The sequence below is a fragment of the Lissotriton helveticus genome, chromosome 6, assembly GCF_964261635.1.
Source record: "Lissotriton helveticus chromosome 6, aLisHel1.1, whole genome shotgun sequence".
In the NCBI taxonomy this organism is placed as follows: domain Eukaryota; kingdom Metazoa; phylum Chordata; class Amphibia; order Caudata; family Salamandridae; genus Lissotriton; species Lissotriton helveticus.
The window spans coordinates 642,781,658-642,804,202 of NC_136067.1; the positions used below are offsets into that span (position 1 = coordinate 642,781,658).

At 48.9% G+C, this 22,545-nt stretch overlaps 1 protein-coding gene across 2 annotated transcripts in view; it reads right to left on the reverse strand.

Moving 5' to 3' along the window:
- The window catches only part of PHIP (PHIP subunit of CUL4-Ring ligase complex), a 2,061,705-nt gene that overhangs the window by 148,426 nt on the left and 1,890,734 nt on the right, over positions 1 to 22,545 (reverse strand). For both annotated transcript variants that reach the window (XM_078648101.1, XM_078648100.1), the window contains exon 41: positions 20,810 to 20,974. In XM_078648101.1, coding sequence (XP_078504227.1) covers positions 20,810 to 20,974 — 165 coding nt within the window. The remainder of the gene's footprint in view (positions 1 to 20,809; positions 20,975 to 22,545) is intronic.

The window sequence follows — 22,545 nt, forward strand, 5'->3', positions numbered from 1 at the left end:
ATATTGCCATACCATATACTCTTAAGTGCATTATGAACCTCGTGGTTAAATGCTAACTCTGGTTTGGCTTTATCAAAACATGTTGTGTAAGGTGTCATACGCTTTGGAATACTACCCCCTCACCATTTCTGGCGACAGGGGTAGCATTCCACCCTTCCAGAGGGAGAAGACATGTTAGTGCTGACTATCCCGGTTAAAGTTAACCAGAGCCCCAGTGTGAGAAGTTGGCCTGATGTGCAGTGCTCACTATTCTAGTGATCACTATGTATCATTCCAAACGACCCTTATTGATGATTGGTTGTAAGTCAACCTTATAGACCAGCTATCCTAGTAGCATGGATACGAGCAGTCTAAGGCTAAGACTCTAGAGGGCGTGTTAAGCCAGCTGTTTTACCATCACATTACCCCTTGAACACCCAGTGAAAGGACACCACACAAGTGTTATGAAAATAAACAGTGTATTTATTAGAATCACAACAACCCTGTACTCTTTATGAGGACAGGGTGCTAGGCACACAACAAAACTCTTACGAAAATACTTAAGTTAGCACGGTATACACAAATGCCCGAGGGGCACGAAAAACCATATACTTTAAAAGTGGAATGCGAAATTACTAGCAGGTAAGTACAGTACTAATAGGCTTTGGAATCGCTAGGACTTGACTAGGGAATCGTTAGATCACTTCTAGGAGACCTAGGGGACTCGGGTGCAGAGTGTGCACTCTCACGCGGGATGCGGGACAAAGTCTATGGGAGCTAGTAAAGTTAAAGTTAGTGTTCACGGGCGAACCCGACCTGGTAGGGAGAAAACGACAGTGGATCCTGACCCTTGGATAGTGAGGCTATGCTGGGGCACCGAAATGCCGAAGTTACCTAGCCCAGGGGCTGCAGCTGCATAGGTCTCAAAAGACGTCGGGAATCCTCGTTGCCGGACCAGGAGCCTGGAAGAAAGATGCTGGCAGGCGACCAGTGAAGATTGTTCGAGTTGATCCAAGCCTGGATCTGGAAGAAGGACGATACCTGAAAGCAGAGGGGACCAAGTTCGTGACTACTAGCCAGTAGTCAGTGGGCACCAGGAGGGCACCTGATGGTAGTCACCTCGACTAGGTGAGTGGGCGACGCTGGCTCTGCAGATCTCACGGACCAGGAGGCGTTGTCGGCGACCAGGATGGAGAGGCGAGCTGTCCCACGATGGATGAAGCTGTCGGCGTCGAAGTTACCCAGGAATGGGCAACAAGCCTTGGCAAATTCAAGCCCACGCGGTGGACTCAAAATGGCGTCTGGAGTGGACCAGGAGGGTCCGGGGTGCTCCTCTTCGGGAAGGGAGCAAGGGCCAGTCTGGAGCAACCAGACCAGCAGCAGTGATGTCGTCGGGCGTCGTTCAGAAGGCCACCAGCCAGCGGGCTAGTAGCCAAACAACGTGGTGAGCAGCAGAAAGCAGAAGGGCCCCACGCCGATCGTGGAGATGCTGGGGGGCTGCTCTTCGGTGCTGGAGCTGCTCAGGGTCGGGGCTTCTCCGACCCCAAAGCACTCACCAGGAAATTACTCGGCGGGCTTGCTGTGCAGAAGTCGTGCAGTCTTGAAGATGGCCGGTCCCTCGAGGTCTCGTCACACCCACGGTTCTCAGCTTGGCTGTAGAGGTGGGTAGAGGTCAGAGGTGCCAGGGAAGCCGGTTCTCGTCGAGCTGGGCAGTCGGATTCCGGAGGAAGGACGTGCAGCAGACCGCAGTGTTCTTGATGGTGCCTGCGGATGCAGGGTGACTACTCCTTAGTCACAAGGGAGAAATCTTAGGAAGAAGTCTTGAGTTCCTTTCGTAGAAAGTAGTTTCAGGATTCAAAGATTATCTGTTTTGGAAGGGGGCCTGCTCCTACCTTTATCTGGGAAAAGGGGGCTGGCACGCGACTAGGTCCTGCCCTATGGGTGGGACCAAGAGGGGGGTGGTTACACCCACTTCCTTGGCGGGCTTTTCCCCAGCACAGGGTCTGGAGTGTCCCTGGAACTGGTTCAAGCCATCCTATGCACAGTGAGCACCGGGGTGCCACGTGCAGTCACCTTCCTCTGAAGCCCTGCCTACCTACAATACACAAAATCCTGTCTGGGACGGTGCTGGCACCGCCCCTGGAAGGAAACCCTTTGTCCTTATCTCCTGCTCTGGGAGGACTCCCAGCAGCAGGAGGGCAGACTTGTGTCTCGGTGGCAGCATCCATTTTGTGGATGCTAAGGCTCTGTCTGACTTTAACCGGGGTTAGGGGTTACATACATGCCGTGTCCCTCTAGAAGGGTGGAATGCTAACCCCGTCGCCAGAATTGGCGAGGGGTTAGTATTCCAATTCGTATGACACCTTACTCGACATGTTTTGATAAAGCGATACCAGAGTTGGCATATAACCGCGAGGATTATAATGCACTTAAGAGTATATGGTATGCGATATCATGGAAACGGCTAAGGGATAGATCCCGAAAGCCGCAGACAGGCTCAGCTCATGCCAGAGCACCATCTCACACGATTCCAAGCACTCTGCCTTCAGGATTGTTAAGGCCTGCCATAGGAGTGACTGATAGGAGATCTGTGTGTCCATTTTAGGGTTAGATATAGGTATAATATATCTAAAGCAAAGGGTGAGTACACCACCTTGCCCCAGCTGTCGTGCAGCCAGTTGTGTCAGTTTAGTTAGTCAGCCCAGGGGTGGCATAATACATGCTTCAGCCCCTGGGAGACTTCTGGGTGCACCTCAGCCCTGGGTACAGGGACTTAGAGAGGGCCCAGTGCCAATTCAGTACCTGAGTACAATTTGGATAGAGAGAACAGCTAGGCTGTGGGTCTGATTAGCAGGCCCACAGCCAGGGAAAGTCGTAAACCAGTGCAGCAAAAAGCAAAAAATCTGGGTGATTGTGAGAAGTTGGCCTGATGTGCAGTGCTCACTATTCTAGTGATCACTATATATCAGTCCAAACAACCCTTATTGATGATTGGTTGTAAGTCAACCTTATAGACCAGCTATCCTAGTAGCATGGATACGAGCAGTCTAAGGCTAAGACTCTAGAGGGCGTGTTAAGCCAGCTGTTTTACCATCACATTACCCCTTGAACACCCAGTGAAAGGACACCACACAAGTGTTATGAAAATAAACAATGTATTTATTAGAATCACAACAACCCTGTACTCTTTATGAGGACAGGGTGCTAAGCACACAACAAAACTCTTATGAAAATACTTAAGTTAGCACGTTATACACAAATGCCCGAGGGGCACGGAAAACCATATACTCTGAAAGTGGAATGCGAAATTACTAGCAGGTAAGTACAGTTCTAATAGGCTTTGGAATCGCTAGGACTTGACTATAGAATCGTTAGATTACTTCTAGGAGGCCTAGGGGACTCGGGTGCAGAGTGTGCACTCTCACGCGGGATGCGGGACAAAGTCTATGGAAGCTAGTAACGCTAAAGTTAGTGTTCACGGGCGAACCCGACCTGGTAGGGAGAAAACGACAGTGGATCCTGACCCTTGGATAGTGAGGCTATGCTGGGGCACCGAAATGCCGAAGTTACCTAGCCCAGGGGCTGCAGCTGCATAGTTCTGAAAAGACGTCGGGAATCCTCGTGCCGGACCAGGAGCCTGGAAGAAGGAAGTTGCTGGCAGGCGACCAGTGAAGAAAAGTTCGATGGATCCAAGCCTGGATCAAGGAAGAAGAAAACCTGAAAGCAGAGGGGACCAAGTTCTTGAATCACTAGCCAGTGATTAAGTGGGCACCAGGATGGCACCGGGCGAAGTCACCGCAGTCAGGTGAGTGGGCGCTGCTGGGCTCTGCAGTCTCTCGGACCAGGAGGCGTTGTCGGCGACCAGGATGGAGGTGCGAGCTGTCCCACGAAGGTTCTTGCTGTCGACGTCGCTGGACCCAGGATTGGGCAACAAGTCTTGGCAAATGCAAGGCCCACGCGGTGGACCTAAAATGGCGTCTTAGCCGGACCAGGAGGGTCCAGGGTACTTCTCCGATGGAGGGAAGCAAGGGCCAGTCTGGAGCAACCAGACTAGCAGCAGTGTTGTCGTCGGGCGTCGTTCGGAAGGCCACAAGCCAGCGGGCTAGTAGCCAAACAACGCGGTGAGCAGCAAAAAGCAGAAGGGCCCCACGCCGATCGTGGAGATGCTGGGGGGCTGCTCTTCGGTGCTGGAGCTGCTCAGGGTGGGGGCTTCTCGGACCCCAAAGCACTCACCAGGAAATTACTCGGTGGGCTTGCTGTGCAGAAGTCGTGCAGTCTTGGCGATGGCCGGTCCCTCGAGGTCTCGTCGCACCCACGGTTCTCAGCTGTGCTGTAGAGGTGGGTAGAGGTCAGAGGTGCCAGGGAAGCCGGGTCTCGTCGAGCTGGGCAGTCGGATTCCGGAGGAAGGACGTGCAGCAGACCGCAGTGTTCTTAGATGGTGCCTGCGGATGCAGGGTGACTACTCCTTAGCCACAAGGGAGAATCTTGAAGAAGAAATCGTGAAGTCCTTTCGTGGAAAGTGGTATCTTGATTCCAAAGATGATCTGATTTGGAAGGGGGCCAGTCCCTACCTTTATCTGGTAAAAGGGGGCTGGCACGCGACTAGGTCCTGCCCTATGGGTGGGACCAGGAGGGGGGTGGTTACACCCACTTCCTTGGCGGGCTTTCCCCAGGCCAGGGGCTGGAGTGCCCCTGGAACTGGTTTCAGCCGGCCTATGCACAGTGAGCACCGGGGTGCCACTTGCAGTCACCTTCCTCTGTAGCCCTGCCTACCTGGAATACACAAAACCCTGTCTGGGACGGTGCTGGCACCGCCCCTGGCAGGAAACCCTTTGTCCTTGCCTCCTGCTCTGGGAGGACTCCCAGCAGCAGGAGGGAAGACTTGTGTCTCGGTGGCAGCATCCATTTTGTGGAGCTGAGGCTCTGGTTGGGCTTTAACCGGGGTTAGGGGTTACATACATGTCGTGTCCCTCTAGAAGGGTGGAATGCTAACCCCGTCGCCAGAATTGGCGAGGGGTTAGTATTCCAATTCGTATGACACCTTACTCGACATGTTTTGATAAAGCGATACCAGAGTTGGCATATAACCGCGAGGATTATAATGCACTTAAGAGTATATGGTATGCGATATCATGGAAACGGCTAAGGGATAGATCCCGAAAGCCGCAGACAGGCTCAGCTCATGCCAGAGCACCATCTCACACGATTCCAAGCACTCTGCCTTCAGGGTTGTTAAGGCCTGCCATAGGAGTGACTGATAGGAGATCTGTGTGTCCATTTTAGGGTTAGATATAGGTATACTATATCTAAAGCAAAGGGTGATTACACCACCTTGCCCCAGCTGTCAAGCAGCCAGTTGTGTCAGATTTGGATGGCCAGCCAGGGGTGCATAATACATGCTGCAGCCCCTGGTAGGCCCTGGGTACACCTATGCCCTGGGTACCTAAGGTACACTGTACAGGGACTGATAAGGTGACTCAGTATCCAATTTAGATATGTACCTAAGGTACATGGAATCCATTTTACAGAGAGAGCAGTAGGCCTGGGGCCCTGAATAGGAGGGTCCCAGGTCAACTAAGTCAGAAAACCAGCAAAACACCAGGCAAAAAGTTGGGGGCAACCATAGTCAGGGATCTACCTTCCTACAGTGATCATAGGATTGCAGACCCTACTCTCCTACATGACCCCCCCCCCAAACTTTGGGACAATAAGCTAACCTTGACCAGGTGAGTCTTCTTGCTCTAAGTGGAAATACCTGGAGAGCCCATCAGCATTGCTGTGATCAGTACCAGGTCTATGCTCCACTGTAAAATCCATCCCCTGTAGGGAAATGGACCACCTAAGCAGTTTGGGGTTTTCAACCTTCATCTGATTTAGCCATAAGAGGGGCTTATGGTCTGTCTGAATGGTGAAGTGAGTGCCAAACAAGTAGGCCCTCAGCTTCTTCAGGGCCCAGACCACAGCAAAGGCCTCCCTCTCAATAGCTGACCAATTGTTCTTTCTGGGTGTCAACCTTCTACTAATGAAAGCAATAGGCTGATCATTACCATCAAAATTCAGTTGAGACAGAACAGCCCCCACACCCAACTCAGAAGCATCTGTTTGGACAATGAATGGCTTGGAGTAATCTGGACTCTTTAGGATAGGTGCTGTGCACATGGCCTGCTTTAGGTCATTGAATGCTTTCTGACGGCGTGCTGTCCACTGAACTTTCTTTGGCATCTTTTTGCTTGTCAGGTCATTAAGAGGGGTCACTATGGACCCATAATTTCTGACAAACTTCCTATAGTACCCAGTCAGGCCCAAGAAAGCTCGAACTTGAGTCTGGGTGATTGGAGGAGTCCAGTCCTTGATGGCCTGTATCTTACTCTCCAGTGGCTGAACCTGGCCTCCACCTACAAGGTGGCCCAGGTATACAACCTGTGTCTGCCCTATCTGGCACTTTGTGGCCTTGATAGTGAGGCCTGCCTTTTGCAGAGCCTCTAACACTTTCCTCAGGTGGACCAGGTGATCCTCCCAGGTGGAGCTAAAGACAGCAATATCATCAAGATATGCTGCACAGAAGTCATCCAGCCCAGTGAGGACTTGATTCACCAACCTTTGGAAGGTGGCAGGTGCATTTTTCAAACCAAAGGGCATTACCACAAACTGATAATGCCCACCAGGGGTAAAAAATGCTGTCTTGGGTTTGGCTTCCTCAGCTAACCTGATTTGCCAATACCCAGCTGTCAAATCAAATGTACTTAAGAATTTGGCAGAAGCCAATTTATCTATAAGTTCATCTGCTCTTGGAATTGGGTGGGCATCAGTCTTAGTGACTGCATTGAGGCCTCTGTAGTCTACGCAAAACCTCATCTCTCTCTTACCACCCTGGGTGTGAGGCTTTGGCACTAGAACTACTGGGCTAGCCCAAGGGCTATCTGAGGGCTCAATGACTCCCAGCTCCAACATTTTCTGCACTTCAGTTTTGATGCAGTCTCTAACATGATCAGGCTGTCTGTAGATTTTACTCTTGACAGGCAGACTGTCTCCAGTGTCAGCATCATGGGTACACCAATCAGTTTGGCTGGGTGTCAGAGAGAACATATGTCTGTAGGATTGCAGAACTTGCCTGCAATCCTGTTGCTGATGCTCAGTGAGGCTGCCACAAAAGACAACACCATCAACTGATCCATCATCAGGATTCTGAGTGAGCAGGTCTGGGAGAGGGTCACTCTCTTCCTCCTGTCCCTCATCTGTGGCCATGAGCAAGCTCATGTCCTTCCTGTCAACATATGCCTTGAGCCTGTTAACATGGAGCACTCTGAAAGGGCTCCTGGGAGTTCCAAGGTCCACCAAGTAGGTAACCTCTCCCTTTTGCTCAATGATGGTATAGGGCCCAGACCATTTGTCTTTCAGAGCTGCTGGGGCCACTGGCTCCAGCACCCACACCTTCTGTCCTGGCTGGTACACAGTCAGAACAGCCTTTTGGTCATGCCAAGCTTTCTGAAGTTCTTGGCTGGCCTCAAGGTTTTTAGATGCCTTTTCCATATACTCAGCCATCCTGGAGCGGAGACCAAGTACATAGTCCACTATGTTGGTTGCAGGCTTTTTGAGAGGTCTCTCCCATCCTTCCTTCACCAAACACAGGGGTCCTCTCACAGGATGCCCATACAGAAGCTCAAAAGGGCTGTAGCCAACCCCCTTCTGTGGGACCTCTCTGTAAGCAAACAAGAGGCAGGGGATCAGGACATCCCATCTTCTCCTAAGAGTTTCAGGTAGTCCATGAATCATCCCTTTCAGGGTCCTGTTGAATCTCTTAACAAGCCCATTGCATTGTGGGTGGTAGGGTGTGGTGAACTTGTAGTTCACACCACACTCCTTCCACATTGCAGTCAGATATCCTGACATGAAGTTTGTACCTCTGTCAGAAACGACCTCCTTAGGGAAACCCACTCTGGAGAACACTCCAACTAGGGCTCTTGCCACTACAGGTGCTGTAGTGGTCCTAAGGGGAATAGCTTCAGGATACCTGGTGGCATGATCCACCACCACCAGTATAAACTTGTGCCCTGATGCTGTCTGGGGTTCCATTGGACCAACAATGTCAATCCCCACTCTTTCAAAGGGAACCCCCACCACAGGTAGTGGTATGAGGGGGGCCTTTGTTGTGCCACCTGACTTACCACTGGCTTGGCAAGTGACACAGGAGCGACAAAACTCCTTGGTATTCTCATTCATATGGGGCCAGTGAAAGTGTGAGACAAGCCTGTCCCAAGTCTTTGTCTGACCTAAATGACCTGCAAGGGGAATCTCATGGGCCAAGGTGAGAAGGAAACCTCTCAGAGACAAGGGGATGACCAGCCTCCTGGTTGCACCAGGCTTGGGGTCTCTTGACTCAGAGTACAGGAGTCCATCTTCCCAGTATACCCTGTGGGCACCTGTGGCATTCCCTGCAGCCTCAGCAGCAGCCTGCTGTCTGAGGGGTTCAAGGGAAGGGCAGTTTAACTGTTCCTTCCCCAGGTCTGCTCTGGAGGGTCCCCCTGAGCCCAGAAACTCAACTTGATCAAGTTCAAGCTATTTAGGCTCAGTTTCCCTCAGCTCTCTCAGATCAGCCTCCTCAGAGACTTGATCCTCAACCTGGGGTAAGGGGGAAGGCAAAGCCTTACCCTTACTGCTCTTCTTCTTGGAAGGTGTCTGGTCCATAATTTCAGGATCCAGCACCTGTTCAGTGGGGCATCTTCTGGCCTGTGACCTAGTCACAGCAAGCACATGTGCTGGCAAGCCTAACATTTCCATGTGAATCCTCTGCTCCACTTCTGACCATTGTGATGACTCCAAATCATTGCCCAACAAACAATCAACTGGGAGGTCTGAACTGACTACAACTTTCTTTTGTCCCTTCACTCCACCCCAGGAGAAAGCCACAATTGCCACACTATGACTAGTAGTGACATTGCTGGCATTGGTCACCAGGAAATCAGTACCTGGCATGATCTGTCCAGGGTCCACAAAGTTAGGTGTCACCATGGTGACACTGGCACAAGTGTCCCTATAGGCCTGAGCCATTTTGCCATTTATCAAAGGTGTCTGCCTGTATTTGCCCAAAGTATTGGGACTTATCTCAGGGGACATATCTATATCCCCTTTACAGACAATGACAGCCTGAGTGAGTGTGCCAACTAAGTTGTCAGACCCCTCAGTACCCAAGGTTAACCCAACTAATGCCTTGGGAGGTACACTACCACTACTGACTGTACTAGGGGGTGCAGTTGCCTTAGGGGCTGTAGTGGCAGGAGTTTGTCCTCCTCTTTTGGTGCACTCACTAAACCAGTGAGATTTACTTTTGCAGTACTGGCACCACCTTTTGGACTGGCCTTCTTGAGTCTTCTTCTTCTGGGAAGCCTGACCCCACCCTCTTTGGTTTGTTGGGGACCTGGTGAAGACTTCTGGTCATTTTGTTCATTCTTAACATTACCCTTCTGGTCTGCTTTCTTCTGATCACCCTGGTTCTGGTTCTGGTTCTGCTTGATCCTTGTCCTGACCCATTTGTCTGCCTTCTTTCCCAATTCTTGGGGAGAGGTCAGATCTGAATCAACAAGGTGCTGGTGCAACAACTGGTTCTGACAATTGTTTAAAATTTGTTCTCTCATCATTAGATTATACAATCCTGTGTAATCTGTAACCTTGCTACCCAGCAACCAGCCCTCCAAAGCCTTAGTGGCACAATCCACAAAGTCAGACCAGTCCTGAGACTGAGTTTTCTGGGTGTCTCTGAACAGCAACCTGTACTGCTCAGTGGTTAAACCAAACCCATCAACCAGTGTACTCTTCAGGACCTGGTAATTGTTAGCATCCTCCACTCTTGTAGTGAGGAGCTTATCTCTACCTTTACCATCAAAGGAGAGCCACAGTATAGTTGCCCACTGACTCTGGGGAATGCACTGCACAGTGCAGGCCCTCTCCAGAGCAGCCATCCATTTCTGGATATCATCCCCTTGCTTAAAGGGGGGCACTATTTTAGTCAGGTGTTTAGTATCTAAACCCTTCTCTCTATTTCTTGGGAGATTGCTGCCACCAGTGGGTGCTAACCCACTCATCTGCTGCTCTCTAGCAAAGGCAAGCTTCTCTTTGGCCAGGGCAAGTTCTTCCCTTTCAATCCTCAGTTCAGCTTGTCTCATCCTAGCCTCATGCTCCCTTCTCTGAGGGGAAGTAAATCTCCTCTGTGGAGGATTCCTTCTCCCCTGAGAAGAGGCATTAGAGTGCAGAGATCTATTGGAGTCCCTAGAAAGAGATCTATCTCTCCGAACTCCAAGGTTAGGCCCACTTAGGGTTAGTACTGGGGGTCCCCCAGATCCTAGCCCAAGTAAGTCTAAGTTGGCCCTGGTTAGCCTTCTGACTACCTCAAGACCTTTGTCTACCTCATCCCCAGAGAGTTCCTCTTGATCCTCCTCCTCAACTGCATTGGCAGTGTTGGGGAGGTCTGGATCCTCGGAGGTTCCCTCTAAGGCTGGCATATTCTCATGTAACTGAGAAATCTTTCTGGCATCATATGTCTCTAAGAGACCTATCAGAAAGGGAGTGGTGGGGTTAGACCCCTGCTTCAGTTTCCTGGAGACACAGATCTGTCTCATCTCCTGGAAACTGAGAGCTGCATATCTGGAAGTGACCTGTGGAGGGTCAACATTTACCAGGGGAGTCTCAGTGGACTCTCCATGGTTAGACATGCTTTTCTAGTGAGGTGTAAGTGGTGCACTTACCTACACTATATGTTTGCCTACTGATCCCTTGCTAGAGTTGTAGTTTAGGGTGTGCTAGGCCCTAGGAGCTACAACAGCTGGTTCAGTAGAACTCAGAGTATTCTAAGCTAAGTTATATGTACCTATAGTACTTATGTGATCTTTCACAAGATATTCTTAGGGCATGTGTGGTAAAACAACAGCAAGCTCAAATCCCACCGCTGCCACCAATGTGAGAAGTTGGCCTGATGTGCAGTGCTCACTATTCTAGTGATCACTATATATCAGTCCAAACAACCCTTATTGGTGATTGGTTGTAAGTCAACCTTATAGACCAGCTATCCTAGTAGCATGGATACGAGCAGTCTAAGGCTAAGACTCTAGAGGGCGTGTTAAGCCAGCTGTTTTACCATCACATTACCCCTTGAACACCCAGTGAAAGGACACCACACAAGTGTTATAAAATTAAACAGTGTATTTATTAGAATCACAACAACCCTGTACTCTTTATGAGGACAGGGTGCTATGCACACAACAAAACTCTTACGAAAATACTTAAGTTAGCACGGTATACACAAATGCCCGAGGGGCACGAAAAACCATATACTTTAAAAGTGGAATGCGAAATTACTAGCAGGTAAGTACAGTACTAATAGGCTTTGGAATCGCTAGGACTTGACTAGGGAATCGTTAGATCACTTCTAGGAGACCTAGGGGACTCGGGTGCAGAGTGTGCACTCTCACGCGGGATGCAGGACAAAGTCTATGGGAGCTAGTAAAGTTAAAGTTAGTGTTCACGGGCGAACCCGACCTGGTAGGGAGAAAACGACAGTGGATCCTGACCCTTGGATAGTGAGGCTATGCTGGGGCACCGAAATGCCGAAGTTACCTAGCCATGGGGCTGCAGCTGCATAGGTCTCAAAAGACGTCGGGAATCCTCGTTGCCGGACCAGGAGCCTGGAAGAAAGATGCTGGCAGGCGACCAGTGAAGATTGTTCGAGTTGATCCAAGCCTGGATCTGGAAGAAGGACGATACCTGAAAGCAGAGGGGACCAAGTTCGTGACTACTAGCCAGTAGTCAGTGGGCACCAGGAGGGCACCGGATGGTAGTCACCTCGACTAGGTGAGTGGGCGACGCTGGCTCTGCAGATCTCACGGACCAGGATGCGTTGTCGGCGACCAGGATGGAGAGGCGAGCTGTCCCACGATGGATGAAGCTGTCGGCGTCGAAGTTACCCAGGAATGGGCAACAAGCCTTGGCAAATTCAAGCCCACGCGGTGGACTCAAAATGGCATCTGGAGTGGACCAGGAGGGTCCGGGGTGCTCCTCTTCGGGAAGGGAGCAAGGGCCAGTCTGGAGCAACCAGACCAGCAGCAGTGATGTCGTCGGGCGTCGTTCAGAAGGCCACCAGCCAGCGGGCTAGTAGCCAAACAACGCGGTGAGCAGCAGAAAGCAGAAGGGCCCCACGCCGATCGTGGAGATGCTGGGGGGCTGCTCTTCGGTGCTGGAGCTGCTCAGGGTCGGGGCTTCTCGGACCCCAAAGCACTCACCAGGAAATTACTCGGCGGGCTTGCTGTGCAGAAGTCGTGCAGTCTTGAAGATGGCCGGTCCCTCGAGGTCTCGTCACACCCACGGTTCTCAGCTTGGCTGTAGAGGTGGGTAGAGGTCAGAGGTGCCAGGGAAGCCGGTTCTCGTCGAGCTGGGCAGTCGGATTCCGGAGGAAGGATGTGCAGCAGACCGCAGTGTTCTTGATGGTGCCTGCGGATGCAGGGTGACTACTCCTTAGTCACAAGGGAGAAATCTTAGGAAGAAGACTTGAGTTCCTTTCGTAGAAAGTAGTTTCAGGATTCAAAGATGATCTGTTTTGGAAGGGGGCCTGCTCCTACCTTTATCTGGGAAAAGGGGGCTGGCACGCGACTAGGTCCTGCCCTATGGGTGGGACCAGGAGGGGGGTGGTTACACCCACTTCCTTGGCGGGCTTTTCCCCAGCACAGGGTCTGGAGTGTCCCTGGAACTGGTTCAAGCCAGCCTATGCACAGTGAGCACCGGGGTGCCACGTGCAGTCACCTTCCTCTGAAGCCCTGCCTACCTACAATACACAAAATCCTGTCTGGGACGGTGCTGGCACCGCCCCTGGCAGGAAACCCTTTGTCCTTATCTCCTGCTCTGGGAGGACTCCCAGCAGCAGGAGGGCAGACTTGTGTCTCGGTGGCAGCATCCATTTTGTGGATGCTAAGGCTCTGTCTGACTTTAACCGGGGTTAGGGGTTACATACATGCCGTGTCCCTCTAGAAGGGTGGAATGCTAACCCCGTCGCCAGAATTGGCGAGGGGTTAGTATTCCAATTCGTATGACACCTTACTCGACATGTTTTGATAAAGCGATACCAGAGTTGGCATATAACCGCGAGGATTATAATGCACTTAAGAGTATATGGTATGCGATATCATGGAAACGGCTAAGGGATAGATCCCGAAAGCCGCAGACAGGCTCAGCTCATGCCAGAGCACCATCTCACACGATTCCAAGCACTCTGCCTTCAGGATTGTTAAGGCCTGCCATAGGAGTGACTGATAGGAGATCTGTGTGTCCATTTCAGGGTTAGATATAGGTATACTATATCTAAAGCAAAGGGTGAGTACACCACCTTGCCCCAGCTGTCGTGCAGCCAGTTGTGTCAGTTTAGTTAGTCAGCCCAGGGGTGGCATAATACATGCTTCAGCCCCTGGGAGACTTCTGGGTGCACCTCAGCCCTGGGTACAGGGACTTAGAGAGGGCCCAGTGCCAATTCAGTACCTGAGTACAATTTGGATAGAGAGAACAGCTAGGCTGTGGGTCTGATTAGCAGGCCCACAGCCAGGGAAAGTCGTAAACCAGTGCAGCAAAAAGCAAAAAATCTGGGTGATCATAGGATTGCAGACCCTACTCTCCTACACCCAGCGTCAAAAAATGCACGCTGCTGCCACAGACCCCAGTCTGACCTCCTGCTGCTGGGAGTCCTTCCAGTCACGGAGGTTTGGACAATAGGTTTCCTGCCTGGAGAGGTGCGAGCACCACCCCAGACAGGACTTTGTGTATTGGGACAGGGAGGGCTGAATAGAATGAGACACTGCCTGGGGCACACTAGGTGCTCCATGCATACCCCAGTTCAAACCGGTTGCTGGGGCACTCCAGCCCCAGCTCTGTCGCGAAACTGGACAAAGGAAAGGGGGTGTAACCACCCCCCTTCCTGGTCCCACCCATAGGAGGGACCTAGAAAGTAATCCAGCCCCTTTTAGTTGTATAAAGGTAGGAGCTGAGTCCTGAGACTTTAGATTAATCCTGAATCGAAACTTGACACGAAACTCTGGACCTTCGGCATTGTGCTGAAGCTGAAGACTGTAGAATCTCCCTTGTGGCCAGGGAGTGGCCACCCTGGGCAACCAGGCACCATCCAGCAAATCAACGGCTTGCTTTGTCGACACTCCCGCCGGGAAACGAGCACAGAGCCTGACAAGACCCAGACTTCCAGACCTCTCTGACCCTCTCTTCACGACTGCAGCATAGCTGAGATCCGTGGAGGCGACGAGACACGTGGGACCGGACATCTTGAAAAGCCTGCAACTTGCTACCTGTGCAGCTCCTGAGGTATCCTCGAAGCTGTGCACTGGGGATTGAGAAGCCCGAATCCGAGCTCCACCTGCACCGAAGATCAGCCCACCACACTCCACGAGTTCTGCGTGGGGCCCTTCTGCTTGTGTTCTGCTCGACGCGTTGTCCGGTTACTGGCCCATTGGCTAGTAGCCTCTGTGACAACAATTCGTTTGAACCAACTCGCTGGTCTGGTTGCTCCAGACTGGCCCTTGCTTCCCTGCAAAGGAGAAGCACCCCAGACCTTGCTGGTCTGCACCAGAAGCCTTTGTTGTATCCTACGTGGGTTGCCTTTGCCAAGGTCTGTTGACTCCAATCTGGCAGTCGACCCCTCCATCTGCGAGAACCTTCGTGGGACAGCTCCTCTCCAGCACCTGGTCGTCCTCGACGCCTCCTAGTCCACGTGGCTGCAAAGACAAGCTTCAAGACAGCACCTGATTGCTCCTCGACGTTGTCTGGTTCCTTCCTGGTTCCACCCGGTCACTGGCTAGTGACCCAGACTCTGTCCCCTCTGCTTTCAGGTCCTCTTCACCTTCGATCCACCCTTGGATTCACCCAGACATCTTCCTCCTGGTCGCCTACAGCATCTTTCTTCACAGGCTCCATAGGCTTCAACGGCGAAACCCGACACATCTTCACACCTATGCACCCGCCGTCCGTGGGTGAGGTAACGCGAGTACTTCGGTGCTCCTAAGGGTATTGACCATCCAAGAGTCTAGGTTTTTAGTTGTTTCCTCCTAGCTAAACCGGAATTGTCCTAAATCCTTCTAAATCTAACTTCTACGTTCCCATTGACTTTACATTGACTCTCGCGTGTGTGTAAAGACACTGCACGCACCGCCTGTGGGCCTCCTACTTCTAAACTAAGGTTCAGATAGTGTAGCCCCAGCGATTCCCTAGGCCTTTCCTTTTCTCGTGACGTGGTACTTATACCACTTTCTTAATATATGGTTTGCTTCGCCCCTAGGACCTAACTGTAAATTATGTGACTTAACGTATTCTGACTAAGTAACTTGTTATGTGCTTTGGCCTCTGATCTCATAAAGAGTTCAGAGGAGTGTGTTAGTAAATAAATACATATATATATTTTATAAATATCCTGTGTGGTGTCCTTTCATTTAGTATTCAAGGGGTTACATATGGTAAAACAGCTGGCTTTACACGCCCTCAAGAGTCTTTTAGCCTAAGACTGTTCTGTCCACGCTACCTCTAGGATAGCTGGTCTATAAGGTTGACTTACAACCATCACCATAAAGGTTGTTTGGACTGGTGCAAGGTGTTAACTAGAATAGTGAACATCATATACCAGGCCAACTTCTCACAGTGTGCAGCAGCTTAACTGCGTAGGAATGTACAATTACCTTCGGGCAGTGAGAATAGATAGGTTACAACAGTCTGAGGAGCAGATTTACAAGCCCCTTGCGCCACGTTTGTGTCACTTTTAACATGGGAAAAGTGGCGCAAGGAGCTTGTAAAACTGCCTCTGAGTTCGCAAGAAAAAGCACTCACCTCCGGACTCTGCGAGTCAATGGGGTGCAACAATCTAGGTATGCAGTATTGAGAACTCACCGCTATGTAGTGGGAGTGCATGGGATATACTACTTTAGAAGAAAAACAGCGCACAGAAACCACCTTACAGTGGAAGTTGAAGAAATACATTATCCTGAGTGTACAAAGAAATAAACTAAAAATATACTTGTGCAGTTGTATGTACTATGCTATTACTAACTCTATATACAATCTTTCAGATCACTAAACTGGAGGGTGCACTATGAACCACCACATGCTTGGACACACAACGGTGGCAAAAGGTGAGCTACAAAGATTTTCTCCAGTATTAACTGCTCCATCTATAACTTTCTCTCACAGTTTTAATGTCGTTTTCTCTCTCTTTCTCTCTCTCTCACATCGTTTCTCTTTCTCTTTTAAAGTTATGAACGCTGCTGTCCACTCTGCCGTCTACAACCAAAGCTGAGTTCAAGTTGTGAGCTCTGTTGGTCACAGTGTTTACACAAGGTAAGCAGAGCGGCCTAGATACATAATACCTCAGAATAAATGCGCTAGAAATGAAGGGGTTTACAAGCCACTTTTGCGTCACTTTTAACATGGGAAAAGTAACGCAAAAGTGGCGCAAGGGGCTTGTAACTAAGCCCCAATGAATATTGTTCTGCATAATGACTTGATCTCTCACCTAGTTCTACCTCATCTCTGAATCATTTTAAAGGCCTGTTGGTCCATACTGTAAATCTGATGCAGTAGGCACTTCCGTACAGAGACCTCTTGAACGCGGGCCTATAAGAGAGGTGGAATGTATTAGGCACACTGCAGACGTGCAAATCAAAAAATATTGCCAAGTATTACCTTAACTTGTAATGTTTCACCACTTTTAGTCATATCGATCTAATATTGAACACTTATTTTCATTTTTGTTTTGCAGATTACCTACCCTACTTCTATTGGGAGTCCATATCACATTTTATTATATTGTTTTGTTAAAGTTAAGTTTCTAATTATTTATTATATTGTTATCTTTAAGTTATGTTTCCAGTTATTTATTGTTGTTTCAATAAAAGTTAATTAAAAAAAATTATATACATCTTTTTCTGACAACATTTCACTATTATTTAGTGTGATAATAAAACATTTAGAAAACATTTAAAAATAGAAATTATATTTATAACTAGTAGTATAATACTGAGGCTAACTCTGTAGCAGAGTCTATAGCTACGACTAACTATTCATATGGAAAATTTTAAAAACTCCAACACATTAACGGTTAGGATTAACAACATTGTGTGGTGAACTTGTGACCTGTGTGCTCACTTAAGTGTTCCATGAACAGTTACTATGGTAACAGGCAGTAAGCAGTTTGGGGGTAGGATTGAAAGGTTCTGGCTGTACAGAAACGGTTATATTTACCCAGGATCCTCTACATGACAGAAAGGAAAGCAAAGTAAGACAGAACACCGTGTACCAGATTTACAACCCACTTGCGCCACTTTTGCGTCACTTTTCCCATCTTAAAATTGATGCAATACTAACGCAATGAACTTGTAAATCTGCCCCTATGCACATAAGAGCAAAAGAAGTACACAACTCTTTCAATTCTTTATCGATCACAATTAGACAGTTTTGCTTCCCGATTCACAATGCACTTCAATAAATACTTCGTGCCTATTTAAATAGGAGACGTTATTGTCGACATTTCAAAACTTAAGGGCATAGTTACAAGGACGGCGTTAAAATTGTCGCCGCTTTAACGGCAGCAAAGTACAACAAAAACGCCAAAAATGGACTTCAAAATCCTTTATCTTACCGGAAGATTTTCCCAACATTGCTGTTTGCTATGCAAGAGTGAGAGCCACCCCCCGGGCTATAAAATGAATGGTTGCGGGGTGCTCTAAGGCCCCCCCCCCGCAAAATTAGAAGTGGGGGGGTCTCAACGACCCCCCCCCCCCCCCCCCAAGTCCCGGGAACCACCACTCCTGGGGCTTTGTGTATTGTGGGAGGGGGGCTATGTGGGCCCCCCGCCTGGAGCCCTCGAGGGCCCTGGGGACCTCCACCCCCCAGGGCCGGCTCCTGCAGTGTCCCAGGGTGCCTACCCCCGGGACACTGCTGTTTGCTATGAGAGAGTGGGAGTCTTGCGGCTCCCGCCCTCCCATAGCAAACTTGGTTTGGATTTTGAAACAGAGCAGTAAAATCTGTTCTCTTTCAAAATCCAAACCAGATTGCTTTTCCACATGCAAGTTAGCAGCTCCCCATGTGGAAAAGCAATGCCGGCTCCTGAAGGACGCAGGAAGCCGGTGGGATCGTGGAGGCATTGTGGCTCCCCCCACGGTCCCCAACATTTTCGATAAGACCCAGGGGGTGGGGCCCCCGAGGATATTAGAAATTACTGATAGGGGCTATTTTTTTACCGTAAAATTAAAAGTCGCGCACCCAGCGTGGCGCTCAGTGTGGTCCCCTGGTGAGCACGCGCTGGATGCACAACTCAATCTGTAGGGTGCCCGACTCCAGCGCCTTTGGTGCACAACTCCTACGCGTTTGGGAGCCGGCATTGCTTTTCCACATGGGGAGCTACTAACATGCAGCTCCCCATGTGGAAAACCAATCTTGTTACGAATTTGAAAGAAAGAACATATTTCCCTGCTCGCTCTTTCAAAATCCAAACCAACTTTGTAATGGGAGGGCGGGGAGCCTCGGCTCCCGCCCTCCCATTACAAACAGCAGTATCCCGGGGATGGGCACCCTGAGCCTTGGCTCCCGCCCTCCCATAGCAAACCCGGGACACTGGAGGAGCTGGCCCTGGGGGGTGGCGGTCCACAGGGCCCTCGAGTGCTCCAAGAGGGGGGCCAGGCAGCCCCCCTCCCACAATACATAAAGCCCGGGGGTGGTGGTCCCCGGAGCTTTGGAGCCCCCCCCACCATTTTTTTTGGGAGCCCCGGGGGGTGACGGGCCCTCGAGTGCTCCAGGAGGGTGGCCACGCAGACCCCCTCCAATAAGACAAAGCCCCAGGGGTGGTGGTACCCGTGGCTTTGGGGACCTTGGAGCCCCCCCAACCATTTTTTTTGTAGCCCCGGGGAGGGTGACAGTCCCCGGGAGGACCCCCCCCATAAAATGTAATAATTTTGCCCCAGTCATTTGGTCCCCCAGCTGCTAATTATGAAAAAAGCGCAGTTGTATTTCTTTATTTTTTACGGCAGAGTCCGCGCACCATACGCCACGCCGTTTAAAAAAAAAAAAATAATAATACATTTAGTGGACCCTGGGGGTCCTTCTGGGACCCCCTAAGCAGGTCTAGAGGGTCAAAGTATTTCTACCCTGACCCCTTACTATGTTTTTCACACTTGTTCCACTGACTTCTTCAGCCTCGCTCTACTGAGGCACAAAATGGCTGCCAACAGTTCCCGGTTTCGAATGTTGACAACCACTTGACAGCCAATTAGCATTCAGTGCATGATCGGAAGGGTGCGCTTATCATACACTCACGGTGCGCTCAGAGTCCGCGGATCCACCGCTCCCATAGATGTATATATATGCTTTTAACTGTAATTTTCTCAGCAACTACTTAACACATTGACACCATTTAAGAAAAAAGGCACGAGTCTGAACTGAGGACTACATCTCTGCCAAATTTGGTGTAATTCCGTTCAGCAGTTCGGGCTGTAGCTGTGGCTTAAGGTCCTATGGGAAATTGCTTTTTTCTCAGCCCCCGCTTGACCAATCACCCTCAAACTTTCAGGAAAGGAGCGGAACAGAGCTGGCCATTAGTTTTGAAAATTTCGCAAAGATTCATCAACCAGCGCCAAAGTTATTCCAAATATAATGTTGCGGATTTCCTATGGAAAATAGGTCCTAACTATAACTACCGACTGGTAGATGTGTGTGTGTATGTATATATATATATATATATATATATATATATATATATATATATATATATATATATATATATATATATATATATATATATATATATATATATATATATATATATATATATATATATATATATATCTCATTTTCATGAGCTCCATACACCACATCTGCTGTTTACCTCCGAACTCCAGAGTAGCCATCAAAGTCAGATTATCAAGTAGGGGGGACTAAACTTTGTTAAAAAGTACAAAAGGCTAGACCAAATCTGGAGTTAAGGTCAAACATTTTGTTGAAAGGTTAGCTTATTTTCAGGTATATAGCTTGGGACAAGACTAAAACCTCGTAGACATGCCATAGCACAAACTGGCATGGAATTCTTTTAAAGGAGGACTAGAATATTTGAGAATTCACTTGTGGGTGAAGTACTAACCCCAAACCATTTTACCATACACATTAGTACCATGCTCCAAAGGAGAATTAAGGTGGTGTCAGTAATAATCATCATCTTTAGGTAATGTTCAAAGAACCCAAAAGCACACTCACTCCCAAAAATAGATATAATTCTTCAAAACTATTTAGGCATAGTAAGTGTTTTTGTCCTCGACTACTTACCAACCCTAGGACACCTAAATACTTTTCTTGGAAGAGGTAGGCACAAGGAATGGACCAGGAACAGATGGCAGCCATGGTCTCAACATAATGCAAAAGTTAAGCTGAGCTCAGCATAGCAGACTAAGGGCCAAAGCCATCAATCTGGACTCAGAGGGAATAAGAAAATTGGTAAGTTGGAGCAATACTAGCAGCTCCAAATGCATTCAGTTCTGTAGAACAAATGCCCCTACCAGTTAACAGTTCAAATTGTTAAGGATTACTACCTAAATCTGACTTTTGGCATGAGTGGCAGGACCTGATACTCATTCTTTTTGCGGCTTCAATTATTATCTCTGATTGGTGAACAACTCCGGAAAAGAACATGACACCCAACGGAGGAGGAATAAAATGGTCAAATGGTGCCAGGCAAGCAAACGTTTCAATAATACATCAGATAATGCTATATTAAAACTCTTTTTATACTACTTTTGGAGAAAACAATCTGCTGTACCTGGTTTATTGCTTAAGCACATCTTTATTTTATCTTTATTTTGTTTTTCTTTAACTGAACTGTCGGTTGACAGGTTATTTCTGGTGTTTAGAAGAGTGGAGATTGCTTGAATGGAGGTGCTTGATGCACTAATATTCTTGAAATGCTTGAAAGAACTTTCCAGTGCTACACAAAAAAAAAGAAATAATTAATAATATGCTTATAAGATGTGTTCAAAACAATAAAAACTAGCAAACTGAATAGATATAGTTATGTTATATATTAAACTTGATGAACAAGTTACTTACCTTCGGTAACACCTTATCTGGTTGAGACTATCTAGCCACAGATTAATTACCTTAGAATTATCCTCAGGAATCAGACTTGTTTTGGACTTTTTTGTGAGCAGTACCCCTGCTCACAGTTAAGTGGCATCATTCAGCTCTGCATGGAGTCGACCATGCCGGAAGTGACGTGTGCGGTGCCTATATGGGAACCACCCCAGCGCGCTTGCGACTTTCCATGCCAAAAGCACAGAACCGCGAACACTGACCACTGGTGTGTGAAACTAGGGCTTTGAAAAGGGAACAACTGCGTACATAAAAATAAATCTGTTTGCAGTGTGGCTTTGTAAGGAATCTGCGGCTAGATAAGAGTCTCCACCAAATAAGGCATTATAAAAGGTAAGTAACTTGCTCATTTGATAGAGACTTCTAACCACAGATTCCTTACCTTAGAATAGACACCCAAGCAACATTTCCCCGAAGCAGGGTCTGCTAGCCGGATTTAGACTAGAAAGTTCTGCAGAATGTAGTTGGAATAGAAGATTAAATACAGTACAATAACATGAAACTCCCGAAGTTTTAGACAATGAAAAACCTATATATGCAAATCATTGTTCACCCTGCTCCAATGGGAACAGTTCAGCCTGAACTGCCAGGCCATGTTTCCCTGAACCGGAATACAAGCAACCTGGGACCGGTTTTGCCCTTATTATGGGCTTATCAGCCAGGTACAGATCGATTCCAGTGGCACAGTGACCAAGCAACCTATGACTGGGCATATCTGTCGCATTTAAGGTGTAAAAAAAAAATTATGACTGGAATGCTTGAATTAATCTCAGACACTGGCTATCCATTTTTCGCCCACCATGCCACATCAGCTTTCACACAGCCATATGCAAATTAGCCTTGACCCTGCTCCAGTGGGGAAAAACAAGCACTAACTGCCAGGTCAGGTGCTTCCTGAACTGAAATACAAGAATCCAGGTCTGGTTTCACCCTTATTATAGGTTGGACTGCCCAGCCTAATCCCCTAGATATGCCAGAGGACAACTGGTGTGAGGAACTGGCTGATGCTAGTGAGTTAGACACCTCACTGGACTCTGGCCTGTACTGTAGCTACAGAGGAGGGTGCGTTATTTGGAGTGGTGGTGTGGAGTGCGGCTGAGGTCTTAGACTTTCAGTTGCCCTCAGTGGGGAGTCAAGGCTAACGTCTCGACAGAGGTGCTTCAACCGGCAGTAGCCCCCCAGCTGAACCCTTACTCCTTTTTAGTAAAGCTCTTACTGATGTCCTGGTTGGTGGCCACTGCCATCGCCCCACTCCTGGGGACCCCAATTTCCTTACCCAGCATTCCACCCCAGAGAGCTTCTACTTCCCGAGAGAACCCTAGGGAATCCAAAAGGAAAGGCTGGATTCTTTTGGTAAGAAGATGTTCTCTTCCATTAGCCTAGCACTGCAGTCAGTGAACACTGTGT